This window comes from Syngnathoides biaculeatus, chromosome 11 (genome assembly GCF_019802595.1).
Source record: "Syngnathoides biaculeatus isolate LvHL_M chromosome 11, ASM1980259v1, whole genome shotgun sequence".
Taxonomy (NCBI): Eukaryota; Metazoa; Chordata; class Actinopteri; order Syngnathiformes; family Syngnathidae; genus Syngnathoides; species Syngnathoides biaculeatus.
The window spans coordinates 11,835,474-11,853,143 of record NC_084650.1 but is presented as its reverse complement, the minus strand read 5'-3'; the positions used below and the strand labels follow the sequence as shown (position 1 = coordinate 11,853,143).

General features: G+C 44.4%; 1 protein-coding gene across 1 annotated transcript in view; it reads left to right on the top strand.

Annotated features, from left to right (window-relative positions):
• atg2a (autophagy related 2A) overlaps positions 1-17,670 on the top strand; it is a 35,745-nt gene that overhangs the window by 1,790 nt on the left and 16,285 nt on the right. Inside the window, exons 3-20 of the mRNA XM_061835800.1 lie at positions 1,523-1,672; positions 3,092-3,194; positions 6,227-6,371; positions 6,552-6,758; positions 8,083-8,182; positions 8,386-8,550; positions 8,876-9,018; positions 10,120-10,198; positions 10,670-10,919; positions 11,431-11,572; positions 12,592-12,690; positions 13,345-13,500; positions 13,579-13,852; positions 13,972-14,044; positions 14,705-14,879; positions 14,969-15,111; positions 16,583-16,704; positions 16,859-17,013. Of these exons, the coding sequence (XP_061691784.1) occupies positions 1,523-1,672; positions 3,092-3,194; positions 6,227-6,371; positions 6,552-6,758; positions 8,083-8,182; positions 8,386-8,550; positions 8,876-9,018; positions 10,120-10,198; positions 10,670-10,919; positions 11,431-11,572; positions 12,592-12,690; positions 13,345-13,500; positions 13,579-13,852; positions 13,972-14,044; positions 14,705-14,879; positions 14,969-15,111; positions 16,583-16,704; positions 16,859-17,013 (2,681 nt within the window). The remainder of the gene's footprint in view (positions 1-1,522; positions 1,673-3,091; positions 3,195-6,226; positions 6,372-6,551; positions 6,759-8,082; positions 8,183-8,385; positions 8,551-8,875; positions 9,019-10,119; positions 10,199-10,669; positions 10,920-11,430; positions 11,573-12,591; positions 12,691-13,344; positions 13,501-13,578; positions 13,853-13,971; positions 14,045-14,704; positions 14,880-14,968; positions 15,112-16,582; positions 16,705-16,858; positions 17,014-17,670) is intronic.

Below are 17,670 nucleotides of genomic sequence, written 5' to 3'. Positions count from 1 at the left end.
GAAAGCAGGGAGCAGGCGGAGGAACAATTAGAAAGATGGAGGCACGCACTGGGAAGGAGACAAATGAATGAGAGGGGCAGAGGAGGAAGAGTGAAGCTCCAGGGAGGGTGGACGACTTCAAATACTTGGGGTTAACGTTACAAAGCAATGGAGAGTGCGATAAGGAAGTGAAGAAACGGGTCCAAGCGGGGTGGAACAGTTGGTGGAAGGTGTCTGGTGTTCTAGGTGACAGAAGAGTCTCCGCCAGGATGAAGGGCAAAGTTTATAAAACAGCGGTGAGGCTGGCAATGATGGACGGATTAGAGGCACTGAAGAAACAACAGGAAGCCGAACTGGAGGTGGCAGAAATGAAGATGTTGAGGTTCTCGCTTGGATAGGATTAGAAATTAGCTCATTAGAGGGAGGGACAGCCAAAGTTGGATGTTTTGTAGACAAGGTTGGAGAGAGCAGACTTCGATGGTTTGGACATGTTCAGAGGCGAGAGAGGGAGTATATCGTTAGAAGGGTGCTGAGGATGGAGCTGCCAGGCAAAAGAGGGAGAGGAAGACCAAAGAAAAGGTTGAAGGATGTTGTGAGAGAGGACAAGAGGACAGTTGGGTGTTAGAGAGGACGATGCACCAGATAGGCTCAGATGGAAAAAGATGACGCGCTGTGGCGACCCCTAATCGGGACAAGCCGAAAGGAAAAGAAGAAGATTGGGAACCCTATCAGGCTCAAACACAACACCAGCGACAGTCGGAACAGCGCTGACAATCCCTTCATAAAGAAAAAAAAAAAAAAACGTGTGCTGCTCCAGGCATGCTGGCAAAAAGGGCGCAACTGTTGAGCGCTGACATTCTCCGTCAATGATTGTCGCGCTGCTGCAGTAAACACCCCACAGTGGGGTCTAGACGAGGGACAACATACACCAAATGACAAAGAACAACAGACAAAAAGTGGAGCCTTGAAGGCAGACACCTACTTCATGGCACCAAAAAACACTGAAGCTTCAGTGAAAGACATTGGAACCTTAACACAGCGTGCGATAAATGCTCTCCTGATTCAACTGTACCATTAAAATATGTACAGTATTTATGTAAGCGTCATCCATCAATCCAGAACATCAAGCAGCAACACCCATTTCTGCTGACAAAGTTCTTTCTGCCGGAGGGGGTCTGTTGACACATCGAATGTCAGATTCAGGAGGAGCAGTGTGGTTTTCGTCCCGCCCAGGGAACAGTGGACCAACTGTTCACCTTCTGCAGGTTTCCGGACGGTGCGTAGTAGATGGCCCAACTAATCTACATGTGCTTTGTGGACTCGGAGAAGTCATTTCGACCGTGTCCCTTCGGCAGTCCAGGAGAGGGTGCTCTGTGAGTGTGATGTAACTGACACTTTTAATATGGGATGTTTGGTGTTGTTCGTGGGTGTGAGTAGAAAAATAAGGGAATAAGGCGAACTTCCATTAGCTGGGAGCGTCACCACGTACAATAGTTATTCAAATTGTGCAAATGGAGTATCTTATGTTCACTTTTGTACGCAGGAGGTGGCTGGGACTCCCAAAGTTGGTCATCCAGCATGACCTCCAGCATGCAGCTGGCCCAGGAGTGCCTGAAAGACCCTCCGGAGGCGTCCGAGGAGCCGCCGGCCCCACTTGAGGGGTTGGAGATGTTTGCACAAACCATAGAGACGGGTGAGTTCCCAGTGTGGAAGTCTCTGCGTAAACGCATGCACTGTTGTGAAACAGTGTTGACTTCCTCCTGAAATTCTTACATTTTTGTAGAGTTTCCCCATTTTATTGTTCCAGACCATCAGGAAAAGGTAAATACACTGATGCCTCGGTTCTCGACCTCAATCTGTTCCAGAAAACGGTTCGAGAAGTGATTAGTTCGAAAACCAAATCGATGTTTCCCATTACAATGAATCGAAAAAGAAATAATGCGTTCCAAGCCTAAAAAAATAGTTTTTTTTTAAAGCATTTTTTTTTTTTAGCTTTTCCTGATAATAGACTGCATAGTAAAAATACATGTGTAGTTTAAATACTTTATATAATAAAATAATTTAAGACAGTTTTTGCTTAAAATGTATGCTTTAGTAGTAGCGTACGCTAGGCTGGGAGCGCATTGCCGTATCGTTTTTTCGGGGGTGTCCGAATACCAATTTTTGTTAGAAAACAGAAGAAAAAAAATCTCAACATTTTCTTTCAAAAACCGATTTGTTCGAAAATGGGGACATTTGAGAACCGAGGCTTTACTGTATCGGAGATAGCACAGGTACACATGAAATGCAGATTTAATTTACTAAGTTAAAAAATACTATTCAAAGAATACCTGGCCCTATGTGAAAAACCAATGCCTCCTGTTGATTTATGAATTAATTATGGATAATCACATATTTTTGGTTCATTTTCACTGACCTCACCCAGGCCTGATTACCCTGTTCAATCAAAAAATGACTTAAGTAGAACCTGTCTGACAAAATTAAGTCAGCCGAATTATCTCAAAAAGCTGCAGGGAAATGACACGAGCCCAAGAAATTCAAGAAGAAGACATGAGAAATAAACTCTTTCAAATCTCTCAGTCTGAAAAATGTTACACAGTCATATCTAAATCTTTAGGATTCCAATGAACCACAGTGAGAGCCATTATCTACAAATGGCGAAAACATGGAACAGTTGATCTTCCCAGGAGGGGCTCGCCTACAAAATTACCTTGAAAACATCAATTTTTGCTGAATGAAAACAAAGAGTGAGAGGGAGAGTGGGCAAAAGTGTCTTCACCGAGATGTAAAAGTCTTATTGCCAGTTGTAGAAAACAGTTGATTTCAGTTTTTGCAGGTGAGAATTCCTTTTCCGCACAGGACCGAGTAGCTTTGAATATTATTTTTCCTTAAAGCTGCTTGCATGATGGATTGATAGATAAAATAACCATTTAAAAACTGCATTCGCTGTTTGCTTAGGTTATATTTGTCTTTACATTTGTTTGATGATCTTTAAACATTAAAGTGGGGAACCTGTCCCCCAAAAATGCAAACTTTGAGAAGGAGGCCAATACTTTGTCACGGCACTGCACGACTGTCCCATCTGGTTTCGTTTGTTCTTGTTTGTGCGCAGTTCTCCGTCGTATTAAGGTCACCCTCCTGGACACGATCGTACGCATTGAGCATCAGCCCCTGGACCAGGAAACAGGCGTCGCCTTAGAGGTGCACATCAAACGGTAAACTGCTTTCGAGCGTTGTTTCGTGGCTTTCCTTCATTTTTTTTTATGTCAGCAATTGTGGAAAATTTACTTAGTTTTGTTTTTCCGAATGTATACAAATTTGATGATAAAGTAGTTGCCATCTTTTATGAATTTCTTTAAAAAAACAGCAATTAAAACAACGGTAAAATCATACGGAACACAACAACAAAAAACGGAAGAAAAAACACCCATCCATCTTCTTTGCCGCTTATCCTCACAAGGGTCGCGGGAGTGCTGGAGCGTATCCCAGCTGTCAATGGGTAGGAGGGGGGGGGGTACACCCTGAACTGATTGCCAGCCAATCGTAGGGCACATAGAGACAAAGAGCCGCACGGGCGGGTCCGGGACTGAACCCGGGACCTCAGAACTCTGAGGCCAATCCTTTCCAGCTGAGCCACTGAATAATAATAAATGAATAAATAATGGTCCATCTGGACTATTTAAGTAAAACTTGTAAAACAACCGAAGAAGGGGATCCCTCAACTGGCAGAAGAAAAGAAAGCCTCGAGCAGATATGTGTAGAAATAATGAAGCTATGCTTTTTTTTTTAACAGTTTTTTTTTGTTGTTTTTTTTTTTAAAACACAAAATTTTCTTTCGGGGGCGGCACGGTGGATCAGCTTGTAAAGCGTTGGCCTCACAGTTCTGAGGACCCAGGTTCAATCCCGGCCCCGACTGTGTGGAGTTTGCATGTTCTCCCCGTGACTCTAAATTGTCCCTCGGTGGGATCGTGTTTGTCTCCATGTGCCTTGTGATTGGCTGGCAACCAGTTCAGGGTGTACCCTGCTTCCTGCCCGTTGACAGCTGGGGAAGGCTCCAGCACTCCCCGCGACCCTTGTGAGGATAAGCGGCAAAGAAAATAGATGGATGGATTTTCGTTCCGCGATATCATAGCGAAAAAGCCAAATTTTCAGACACAACAAAACTCAATTCCCCTGGAACCAATCCTTCTTTCATGATTCAATTTTGTCTAATTTTGTTGATTATATCTTCACCTAATGAAAAACCCAAACTCACCATGTCAACATATTTCATAAGAAGCAATTACAATGATTTTTTTTGTTTTTATTTTGGCGTGACCATCTTATCCTATTATATTTTCTTCCAGTTTTCTGTCATTTCAGTTCACACACACTTTGAATCTCACAACTGGCGGCTGCAGTTATGCAATAAAAATCATGAAACTGTACAGGCGCACAAATTCGAATGAGGAATCGTCAAGACAAACAAGTTTGCTGGGCGATCAACAAGTCTGTCTTATTTTCTGCGCGCACTTTTTACGGCCGCCGCCGCCGCCGCCTGTTGTTTGCTTTTCATTCGCTGGTGTGCGGTGAAACGTTCAACAGTCCAACCTCGGCTCGTCTACCACGGCTGGGAGTGATTATTTGCGAACAGGGTTTGTACTGGACTGGACTGTACTAAGATTGCGAGGCCAGACCGTGTTCAAAGGTGGAATGTCGCCGTGGTGTATGACTTAACTATGGCTAAAGTACTCATTTTGACTGATAAATGCACAATTGTCCTCAACGATTTCATAACTTGTTAGTTTAACATTCTTATGATTGAACTGAAAGCGTCTTACTGTGCATCTAATAATCTAAAATAGTGACGTTTTATTTTTGAACGCGCCCTTCTTTCATTCTGTTGAGCCTTTCCTGTTATTTTGGGATGTTGACCAAGGCTTTCAGTTTCTCTGTGGGAATCCCTAGAGCGCATAAGGCCATAATTTCCATAGTTGTACATTTTCTACGCTGCTTATCCTCATTCGTACGGAAAGTAAATATGTGCCACCAGGATTAGAATTTGAAATGTAAAGTGATCACATTTTCAATACAGGGAGTCCTCTGGTCTAGACCTAAGACGTTTCGACTTTACGACGCCCGTCCCCTGTCCGCCATTTTGTCTGGCTAATGCTCGTCCGTGTTTGTAACTTGTCATTTTTCACCCTCTTTGGACATTATCTCCTCAAAGAAGAAAGCTGTGTCGTTTAGCAATGCTTCTGCAGCCAAAAGAAAATCCATTACCATGGAAACCAAGCTCAAGATCATAAAAAGATTGGAGGAAGGGGAGACACCAACACCACCGAGGCTTCAGTCAGTCGACCATAGTGACAATTTTATAGAAAAAGCCCATATTTTAGCGCACGTGAAGCGTTCCGTTCTGATGTCGATGATGTCAAAGATCACAAAACAAGGTTCTTCGGGACTTGTCGAGATGGAGAGGATTGAGGACCAGCTTCCTTCACAATAGCTAAGCACAGCCTCCCTTTCTTCTTCTTCTCCCTCCAGCTCTCAACTGTCATTATCTCGTTTATTCCAATGTATTTGGGTTGTTTTTATACAAAGTTTTTTTTATGTAAATTCTGACTTTCATGGTGGAATCCGACTTAAGTCGAAATTCGAGTTAAGTCGCTACTGTAGGAACCCATCTCAGTTATAGACCGAGGACTTCCTGTAGTTGAATTTCAGTGTAACTTTTCAACGTTAACAATTCAACTGGCTACAATTCGCTGTCTAAAAGTCACCGTCTGTGCCACCAGGCAGGGTTACTTCAGGTCAGAACCGAACAGCCAGCCAATCGCAGTTGCACGTGGCGTCGCGTGACAAAGAAAGCGTAACTGCGATTGGCTGGCTGTTCGGTTGGTTCTGACCTGAAGTAACCCTGCCTGGTGGCACAGATGCTGAATTTCAGACAGTGAATTGTAGCCAGTTGAATTGTTAACATTAATAAGTTACGCTGAAATTCAACTATTGAAAATGTGATCACTTTAAATTTCAAATTCAAATCCTGGTGGCACATATTTGCTTCCATACATTCAGTCTTAACGACGATCTGTAACTTATCCGAGCTGACTTTGGGCGAGAGGCCAAGTCCTGTACACCCTGGACTGGTCACCAGTCAATCACATTATCACATTATTGACAAACAAGCACCCACGCTGACTCACTCGAGACCTTGTACCTCTGCGGGAAAAAATCCATCAATTGCGTTGTTGATGACCCGTTCCAGGTTGGAGTACTTCGACGAGGCGGTCCGCGACCCATCCAGCCAGACCGCCGTGCCTGTCGACATCCACCAGCCGCCCGCATTCCTGCACAAGATCCTCCAGCTGAGCGCCGTCCAGCTCCTCTATGACAGCGTTGGCGTTGACCAGGTGACGGAGACTCCACTGAACAGTGAATTTGTTTGCTGGGCAGTGTAAGACCACAGGTTAACTGACCGACTGCCATGTTATGTGTTTTACTTGAAGTCAGGGCTGTAATGACACTAAAACTTTTTTTTTTTTGCGTGTAAACTTATTGCTCAAAAACGCTTGTCACTCGCTCGCCTCAAGGAAATTCCCGAGGCGAAACAGCCGAAGTCGACCGCTGCTAGTGAGGGTGATGAGTTGGAGGAGGAAAGTGAAGGTGATGAGAAGGAGGAAGAAAAGAAGAAGCCGCTGGAGGTTCCCCCGTCTCAGCCGCTGCTCATTGGCAGCTGCTCCGGTTTTATCGAGACCACAGTCAAGATTAAACAGAACGACATGCTGCCCGGACCAAAGGTGACGTGTCTCCATTGTGTGTTTAGTGTCATGTTTCCCAATCTCGTGCTGAGTCAAGCCACATATTGAAAACAGGAATGCAATTTTTATTTGCAGAAAAGACATGTTTCAGGTGAATACTGATCTAAATCAAGGTTTAGTTCTCATTTTGCGGTCCATTATTCCCCTCGCCACTTCTCCTGATTCATCAGAGTCACTCTCCTGCAACGTGACACAAACAGAATGAGCCCACTCTCATTTGGAGTGCCCCAAATGTAACAGAAAAGCACAAATGCTCGACTCACAATGGACTTTTCCGATGGCAATCCTAAGCTCCGCCCCCTTAGCCATGTCCCACAAGCTTCCAAAAACAACGACTGAACAGAACATGTTTGAAGTGGATTCTCTATCGCGTATTCAAGATAATGTTGCGGTATGTTTTTTTTGCCAAATGCGTCAGACTTGTCCAAGAGAGTTCTACAGAGAGGGCTCAACTATTTCACGCAAGGATACGTACACGGAATTAAGATTTTGGACGGAGCAGGACGCAATGTCACAGTTACAGCAAAACGTTGGCGATCGACACACAAAAAAGTTTGACGCCTCACAAATTTCATATTGAAATCCAACAGGATAAAATAGTGGAATCGTACTCCGCGTGTAAAGCAGGATGAGTACTTTTTAAAAGTCCGATGTGGTACAAATGGGCAAATCGACATTTCTCTTGCGTGACATGCCGCATTTACGTACCATTAACCCGACTCTTCGGCATAAAAAATTACATATTTCATTCAGTAGGTCAGTGATACACTAACAAAGTGAAAGTTGTTCTCCTGCAATGTATAAAGCACTGATCATAATTCAGAGAAGATACTTCTCCCTCACTTACCTTTGAAGGTAAGGCCTTGTGTTTGTTGATATTGTCCACATTTAGTTGTACGTGCGCTCTTCCGCAAGCCTTAATCCATCGTTAGACACTTCGTCAACTGTGTTTTAGGCTTTGGAAAATTAATCAATTGTAACCTAGCAGGATATCTTTCATTAGAGTTGCACGTTCCCCAAGCGCATCTGAGGACATTAACTTTTCCAAGCGCACGCTACTAACAACCAGTATTGCTTGTGTGACAATACGGCGAGAGGGGTTAAGACAATGCGGCGATCTAATTGGCTATTATTGTACGAGTGATTGACAGGTCGGAAAGTTCCATTGCTCGCTCAATGTGGAATCTTGGCGTGTTTCGTGGAACACAAAGTTACAGTTGCAGGAATTGAAGATAAGTAAAAAAATGTGTCATAGTTGTTGTTTTTGCCTGGCGCATTTACATGGGTTCTGTCTGGTGCTCAGTTCGAGTTGGATGGGAAGGTGGGCTGCGTCCATATGCTGTTGTCTCCGGCTCAGATAACTCACCTGACGGACCTGCTGGCAGCTCTCTGTATACAAACAGGTTTGGGATTCTTGTCACTAGCTCACTCAGATGATCCGATAATTTTTAATCTGTTGTACATTTCAAGTTGACACATGACACGAGTAACTTGGCTCTGTTTTTACAGTGAGAGAACACATGGAACAACCCACATTATGTGGAGACGCTCAAATTGCACACATTTCTTTTACGTCGCAATCGGCATGTTCCTCTCTTCCCTCCAGAGTCCGAGACAAAGCTCGGCGGGGTTCGTAGTCGCCCGCTAGATTCCGACGACTTGCGGATGATCGAAGAAGACCTCAGCAAGCAGTTGGGCTCCAGCCCCAGGGAGAAAGAGTGGGATGCCGATTGTGACCTGGAGCCTTATGTCACCACGTTGGAAAATGGTGGTACGGGTTATTGACAGCACTCCCGCGTTTACTGTACATTTAATAATTGGCAGAGATCGAAGGAAGTCTAGTAAGTCTCAAGTTCAAGTCCAAGTTACTATAGTAGGTCAAAATGAAGTTGAGCCTTTCATAGGTTTTAGCCAAACAACTCCCAAATTTGTCCTGATCCTAAAATTGGCAACTTCAATTAGATTTAAGTTACGTCATGTGACTCGCTTCCCCCACCTGTCAACTTAAAACTCGGCTACGATAGTCTTGCGGCCTCACGATGTGGTAATTGTTGCGTACTGTGTGCGTCCCCCCCCCCCCCCCCCCCCCGTCACAGAAATGTTCTATTCCATGGGCCCCGCGGGGATGAGCAGCAGCACGACATCGTTGCGCTCGGGCAGCGAGCTGTCCGACAGCGATATGGACTCTTCCACACACAGTCTGGCCAGCCTCAGTCAGCCCGGAGCACTCGCAGGACAGGTTTGTCGTGTGTTGTGGGGCCGCCGGGCGCCACAATGGGATACCGCTGACGGAACCGATTAAACGTCCAAAGCTACCGCTTCGAATAACAGCACCAATTTTTGTTACTAATTTCCCCTCTGAATTGGCTGAAAATGGTCTGCAAGAGAGACGAGGATTTTTGCTAATTTGAGATTTTTTTGGGTTACATTTTGCGCCCGTCGTTGTCTATTTCGTAGCATAACTGCCTAAGGGATTTTTAATGATACAAATAGCAATGTGTTTACTGTGCTTAGTTTTGCATTATCTTTGTAGATTCTCAATCATCCAGGTCATAAAAATCCACAAACAACTTTTTGAATTTTTTTTTTCTTCTTTTGGTATTGAAAATATTCCTGTATGACTTTTAGGCATGTGGTGGAACGGGGAGCGTGGGATCAATTCTCGCTAAGTGATGGTGTCGATATCTGTCCCGTGACTGACTGCCGACCAGTTCAGGGTGTAGTCTGCCTTTCACCTAAAGCTAGCTGGGATAGGCTCCGGCTCTCCCGTAACCCTTGTGCGGATAAGCGGCTTGAATAATGGATGGACGGACTTTTAGGCAGTTATGCTTTTAGGCGAAAAATCTTTATCTTGATCTTACAATGGTAACATTTCCCAAACTGTAAACATTTTTGTGTGTGTAGAAACCATATTTCTGTTTGTCCTGCAGTCTGGTCTCACTTATTGCAAATATGTAGTTTATAGTTTAATAATTTAATGCTCTTTAACTGGAAACCTTATGATACTATTGTACCCTGAGTGATAATTTGTCTCGGCAACACAAGTCTGTGAATTTCAGTAACTCGTTTCCATTTTTCAATATTCTGGTATCAGTTTTAGAACTATTGTCTTGTATGTTTACAATAGTGGGCCTCGTAGAAGAGCGAGAAGAGAAGCCTTTCAGCAGGTGGATTCAGAAATATACAGATCATCCATTTGAATTTGATGAAATAATTGTCACGTTAATAATACGTTTCCTCAAGTTACATAAGACATAATAACAGAGAGAATCTAAATCAATTTGCATCACAATTTTTTTGATATTCACAGCAAGTTGTTTTTTACCCCACCCCATCTTAGGGCCTCATGAGCTGTCCCCGACGTTACCCGGTAGCAGGTTGCCTCTCCAATCTACCACAGGGCAGCCATCGAATCAGAGGTAATGTCACTGCGCTGATAACAAAGGGCGGCAAAAGAACTCACACACTGTATTCACAGGTCTGCTGTCATGAAATGCAAGATTCTTATTGTATTATTAATGAAAAAACGACAGCCGGTATGGACCCATCCGTTTTTTCACCACAAAACATGATTTTGACGTATATGGCTTTTTGTAACTCCCGCCATGAAAATCCTCTCGAGGGATTTGTTTTCGAGAAGAAGCAGGAAGTGACGTACGGGGCAGTAGTGCAGTCAAGCGGTCTCGTCTGTTTATGCTAGTCAAAAGAGCGAGAGGAAGACCAAAGAAAAGGTTGATGGATGTTGTGAGGGAGGGTATGAAGACAGTGGGTGTTAAAGAAGAAGATGGAGGAGATAGGCTTAGATGGGAAAAGATGCTATTTTAGAATGTTTGTAGGCATGACACTTGGGCTTTAAGTACAATACCAAAGTATCTCTAACCCTGGTTTAGGTCGCTCTCAAAGTGGCAACATGGAGCAGCTGAAGCCCGACGCGTTGCTGCGTCTGACTCTGGGCGGCCTCTCCTTAACCATGCTGCAGGAGGACCCGCCCTCGAAGCTGGACGGCGCCCACTCATTGGCTCAGGTGTCTCAGGTGTTCTTCCAAGAACTGGCCTCCTTTAAGGAGAGCATGTTTGGCGAGAGAGACTTTCCCCACCTGAGAGGCGGATTTGCCAAGGCCTGCCCTCACTCGCACCTCAGGTAGGAAAATGCAAATGCGTCCGCACCGCAATTCCAGCGTTCCCCGAGTACCGTGGCCCCACTAAATGACAGAATCTGCAGTTTAGAGTGAGGGTTTTTTTTATGGATTTTTACAGCTTTTTCATCAATATAAAGAGTTTTGAAAACACAAATAGTGATTAAAATGTCTTAACAGGATTTATATTTAGTTCATACCACTAGGGAGAGCCCCTGTACTAGGAGTGGTAGCGTACATTTAAATACTCACTACCGCCATCTTGAGGTATTCACACTACACAACCTGTACTTTGTATGCATTTTAAAGTATCAGAAAAAAATGTTCAAATACTTTGACAATATTAAAAAGGCAAAACAAAGTTTTTATAAGGAAGTTTGAATGTATTTAAAGTGAATGGCGGTGAGAAACTTTTTTTTTATTTGTATGTGATGTTTTTGACCAATTGTGGGAGGGTCAGGAGCTGTCCTAAGATTCCGCCGATCATCGTGGCGTTAACTGTCCGTCTGCCCTCAGAGTGACGGGGGCGGCGGTGCAGGTTTCCTGCGAGATGCGAAGCGGCAGACGCCGCAGTCGAGCGGTGACCTCCGACGTCTCCTTCAGCAGACTAGAAATGTTGGAGTGCCTCTGGGAGAACGGCAAGCCTCAATACTGCGAGGTAAAGGAACGGTTAATAAAATTGAATACATGGGAGTATGTCAGACAAAAGTTACGTTTCTTGGCAAAAAGTTGTAATATTTCTGGAAGAAAGTGTGGTTGAATAAAACTGTAATATTAAGAGAAAATTATCACAATGTTACAACGTGAATTGACCCCTCCGTACAGGGGACTTAATCACGCCTCCTGAAGTGACGTCACGCCACGTGCGCTGACGTAAGACAAACAGTAAAAATGGCAAATACAATACAATACATTCTGAACTGAGACAGACTCCATGCTTCTGATTTCATTCAAATCAACGATATATTGTAGATTCTAAATACAATACATTCTGAACTGAGAGAGACGCCATGCTTTTGATTTCATTCAATCATTCACACGTAGCAATGTTATGCTAGCGGAGAACGTCTCATTCATTTATACGAGACGTGTATTAAAAATCAAATTTAGGGCATAACTTCGTGCAAACACAGTCTGGTTAAGCTTCGGCCGCGAGCCAGCAAGAAATCGATACGTTTGTGCAGTCCGATCATCGCTAAATATCGCTCAACAAAGAATAAGTGTGTCAATCGTTCACACGTAGCAATGTTATGCTAGCGAAGAACTTAAATAACCCAAATACGCGATAAAACGCTAACTAAACCTATACTGGACCATGCAATGTTGTCTGAGAAAATGGCGGGAGCAAAAACGGGCTTTGGTTTATGCAGATCTCTGGCCTCTGATTGGTCAGTGACGCGGATTGCGCAATATCCACGGAGGGGTCAATTAAGCAGTACTATGAACCGCATTTTGCTGTTCACCAATTTACTTTTTTTCTGTAATGTGGCGAAATGCCACAAGATGTCACCAAAACCCTGCCTAAAAGGAAGGTACCCTTTGCTGTGGAGAAAGGACGTTAAAGAGATAGATCTCGATTGAGAGACAAAAATCTTTCTATACTGGCGAGTACATACGTTAGGCCGAGGTAGTTTTGTGGAGAATCTTGAAGTAACATTTTGTGCATCTCCTTTGTAGTTGCTCCAATTCCAGAAAGCCAGCACGTTCACAGTGGGCGTCTCAGCCAGACCGTGTGCCCAGCTACACTACAGCCTCACTGAGAAGCACCTGCGCAAGGTATTTAGTCAAACAGTTATTCCCAACCACTGTGTCGCGCCACAATAGTGTGCCACGGGAGTTCATATCATAATGTATTTTTGCTTATCTATCTGTACCAGCGACATATAGCGACAGGCTTAGCAATGAAATGAATTCAATGCTCTTATATTACTTAGCAGAAGTACAATTAATCTACATATGAACCTGTTGCCAGCCGTACGACAGAATAATAGATTTGTCTTGGTATGTGATTTAATTCAGATGAGATCGTCGTTACAGTATTTCAATAGAATTATGCAAACAGTTATAAAATATTAAATACAATTGTATACTTGAAAGTTAAACAAGTGATTGTACTACTGAATGTACTGCACTAAATCTGTTTTTGAATAATTAAGCCCTTAAAATACACCTCCCACACCCTGTTATCACACACAAAAATAAACACACTGTAAACATATTTCAATACAAAATAACGGGGGAAATCAGTGTGATAGCGGGACTGTACAGCAGGGAACGACAATATATATTTTTGGTCCCATTTTTGTTTGGTGACATGTCGTGAGATTTTTCAAATGTAAAATATACTCTTGGGTCAGTAAAGGTTAGGAAATCCTCCACTTGTGGTACCTCGGAAGCAACATACGACTAACTATCGGTAAATGATTGCAGGGTAAACATCGCGTGGTGCGGCGCGAGAGCGTGGTGCGAGTGGAGTTGGAAGATCTCAGTGCGGAGTTGGACCTGGACATCCTCAGTCGGCTGGGGAACCTGAGCAAGGCCTTCAGCCGCTGTCCCGCAGAGTCTGCTGGCCCTGACAATCTGCAAGTACGATAAGACCCTCACTGAATCCGCCTGTGCCCTCAAAATTCCCACTTTGACTTTTTTTGTGTTGTCCTCTCTCAGACGCAGACCAGTGAGCTGTACTCCTCCTTCTCCCTCCTCGCCCCGCACGCCGTCCTCAGGCTGCGCTTTCCCATTCCCGACCTGCGTCCCCCCTCCGAGCGCCAGCTCTTGAGCCAGAAGGCGGTGAGAGAGGAGACGTTGGTGTTGGAACTGACCGACCTGGAGCTCAGGCACCAAGAAGCGCCGGACCTCCACAGCGGGCAGGCCTGGCAGGGTCAGCTTTCCGCCCCTTGCCTCACCCAGCTGCTGGAAGCCTCCTTTACTGACCTGCACGGTGAGAGCTTGTGAACTTGTAGATGAATTGATCAGTTGCTCTTCACACTCTCAGTGGCCGTAACATTTGGCAAACTTGCTCGCACTCATCTCTTTTTTTTTTTTTTTTTCCTCCACCAGGGACGTACGAGGGCTGGGAAGGAGGCTCCTTCCCCTGCATCCGAGTGAAGAAAAGCCATGATTGTCTGCCCCAGTGAGTCCTGATCATCATCATTGCTTTGCAGAGTGGATAATGATTCACACTAGCCGATATTGCAGGTCCACAGTGATGCTTAAAGGGTGACGTCGAGTACAGTTGGTAGTTATGGGTTTTGGTTTTGAGGAGGATGCAGGGACATGTCCAACAACAGATGAATGTAGTTACTGGTACTATGGAGCCTTGACTTACGAGTGGCCTGACTTGGGAATTTTTGAAGACACGATCCGTCGCCAGGCCGATTTTATTTATTTTATTTAAAATATTTCCCTTAAAAGAATTGACTTGAGTGATGAGAAAGTTTCATGCTCTTCACAGCCCTAGTGAGGTGAAAATTTGGACAATTAAGGTAGAACCTCGACTTAGCAACAAATTGTCTTTTATTTTTGTGAACAAAATGTTTGACCGATCACAGTAGTGGATACGGCAAAAACACAGTGTTCACGGCACAAACTGGACCAGTTCAGGATATTGGTGTCTTGCTTCATGGGACCTGGGGGGTCCTTTGCTGCATCCTCTCAACCTCTGTCAAACTGACATAAAAAAATGTGACTTGAGCTGGGACCCCACGGTGGCAGGTCCCTATTTTCCAGATCATTCCTTTTAATCGAATCACGTTATTGTTATTGAGTCTCACCTTCCAACATCCATCTCTAGGATATCTGTGCGAGTGAGGGGAGGTGAGACACAAGCCCTCGCCGCAGGTTTCGCCGGCTTGAACCAGGGCCTCGCCCAAGACCTCGGGCCCGCCTTCTTCGAAAGCCACTGCGAGCTCAACGACAAAAGCAGCTCCCCGTTCTCCTCCAACCGCACCATGTTTGAGACAGAAGAAGTCCGTCACACACCAGTAAACTTCCCTGCGAAGCCTTCGGATCTAACACAACTCTGACTGTCTGGCTCCTTCGCCCCTGATTTCTGCAGATGGTGATCCCCGCCGACCCAGAGGAGATGAGTCAGTTTCAGGCCCAATGCGTTGCTCAGTGTCAGTGTGCGGTGGATATCCGGTTTCCGCTAGCCTTCATCCTTCTGCCCAGCAAGCAGGCTTTCCAAAGCATCTACAACAGGTATTGTGGTTGTCTCTGCGGAAGGGTCAAACTCAAGGTCCGCCGGGGGCCATATCCATCCTGCCACGTCTTTTTGTGTGCCACATACAAGACGGGGAAAAGTTCTGTCAGTTGAAACTTGGCATGTGAAATCTCCCTTAATGTGTTACGGGCTGATAAATGATTAAAAAAAAAAAAAAGAATATCATGTCTACAGCAAAGCATGATGATGGCAGCCTCGTACTTTGGAGCTTTGTTTTAGTTTGTTCTTCAGGTATAACTGGGGCCTTAGACAACCTTGCAGCAATGATGAAGAGATTGGATACAGTGGTACCTCTACTTATGAATGTCTCTAGTAATGAAAAATTCAGGTTACGAAAGAAACTCGGACAAATATCGTCTTTCGTTACGAAGGAAAATTCAGGATATAAAAGGCAAAAATAGGCGTCGGGTTTGTAGCCCCCAAATTCCACCGAACATAAACATCCTGTATCTTGGTTTGAAAGTGGCGCGATAGAGCCGCTCTCCCAGGAGGGACGTCAATCTTTACCGATGATGCTTTTCGTTTCCCTTTGACACTCGAGCGTCACCGAATCACACGCTAGCGCTTTCACACGATGTCACACGCGAGCACACATTGCTAAAGTACAACTTTTTCGTGTTTCATTTGCGGTTTTTGCAAGTTTATTCATCTTTCTTCCCAATGGGATCCAAGGCGCTTTAGTAGAATTAAGTGGCGTGCATGCATATATTTGTACGTATGTTTTCCCTTAGCTGTCAAATGTTTGCCTCCTCCTCTGTCCCCCACGATGCCTTTTGCTTGTAACTCACCCTTCTCTTTTTATAGTCGGCCAACGCCAAAGGTAAATGAACATAATTTTTATGTACTTTGAATGCAAATTTAATTTGGAACGGATTAGGCTACACATGTAAAAACCGCTTCTATCTGCGAAAAATTCACCTTACAACTTCCAGAGCGTATTCATTTCATAAGTAGAGGTGCCACTGTAGCACAATACCTTCAGATTTCTGCGAGAAAGGAAGAAATATTATTTGGGGTACTTTAAATAATGTAAGGTATTTGCAGGCTGTCATTGAACCTGAGTTTAAATTTGAGAGGTGTTGACTTTATATGTCCTCTGTAGATTGCAGAATAGCACACAAAAATATGTACTTGCCCCCTTTTTCCATGTCTTCTCATTTCAAATTTTTACTAAAAGTATTGCAACGCAATGTTTAGTGTAGCAGTCAATGCAGTAAAACTAATATTTTTCAATCTGATGAGGTTACGAATATATATTTGTAGTTTTCACAGTTATAACGGTGTTCTTATGGAAACCAGAACTACTACATGGCCCTTGACAAAAATTGTTTTCTGTGCTAAAAGGTTGCATTTCATCCTTTTGCCTTTTTTTTTTTTTTCCCATGCTGTAGACGATTTAATGGCTTCTGGTCTCTACCGTCATTAGTAAGCTTGAACCCCTTCCCGCAGGATCAATAATGACCTGTTGATGTGGGAGCCGCCCCCCTCCGCACCCTCCTCAGCCCACAGCCCCACCCACGGGCGCCAACAGCACGACGAGTTTCAACTCTGCAAGTCAGCCTTTAGACTCGGTGAGTTGTACTTGAGAATATTTCACAATAAAGCACACATTCCGCAACCACAACAGTTGGTATCGTCTTGTGAAATTGTGACAGGTGCCCAACCTGAAGTAGATTTGTCAGCTGCTGGAGGACTAATAATTCCCTTCTCCTTCTGGTGCTTCAGATTCTGACTCAGAGGAGGATGAACCTCAGTTCTACTTGGCCAGTGAACCATCAGGAAGGACGAAGTCGGCTCTTCAGCACAACCACAACCTCAGCCTTCTCTCGCTGACTGTCGTCATCGGCAAAGGTCGCCTTCAAGCCAGAACGGACAAAAAGGTGAGTCCGGTGCCTGCTGACTTAGGAGCGAAAAATTACAAGTTCTTCAAGGTACAGGCCGATTTTGTTTGCTCTGAATTGCAAGACTAAATTTTAGATATCGGCATTAAATAGTAAATAACTGAATTTTTGAAAAACAGCTGTTAAGTAGAGAGTAAGCAAATCTTCAACAAAAAAAAAATGTCCTTGCCTCAAGCAGTTTTTTGCAATTTGCAGTCAAGTTTACTGTTAAATTGAACATAAAGGAAATTACACATATTTTTTCTTTCTGGAAGTCTGCTAACTTGGTGCCACAGTGGCACAACTGGTCAGAACGTTGGCCTCACAGTTCAAAGGGCTGGGGTTCAAATCTCAGGCCCACCTGTGTGGAGTTTGCATGTTCTTCCCGTGCCTGCGTGGCTTTTCTCCGGGCATTCCTTTCCTCCCACATCCCAAAAACATGCATTCATTGGACACACTAAATTGCCCCTAGGTGTGTTTGTGAGTGTGACTGTTGTCTGTCTCCATATGCCCTGCGATTGGCTGACAACCAGTTCAGGGTGTACCCTGCCTCCTGCCTGATGACGGGTAGGCTAGGTACCAGCACTCCCGTGACCCCAGTGAGGATTAGCGGCTCAGAAAATAGATGGATGGATAAAGTCTGCTAACTTAATCCAA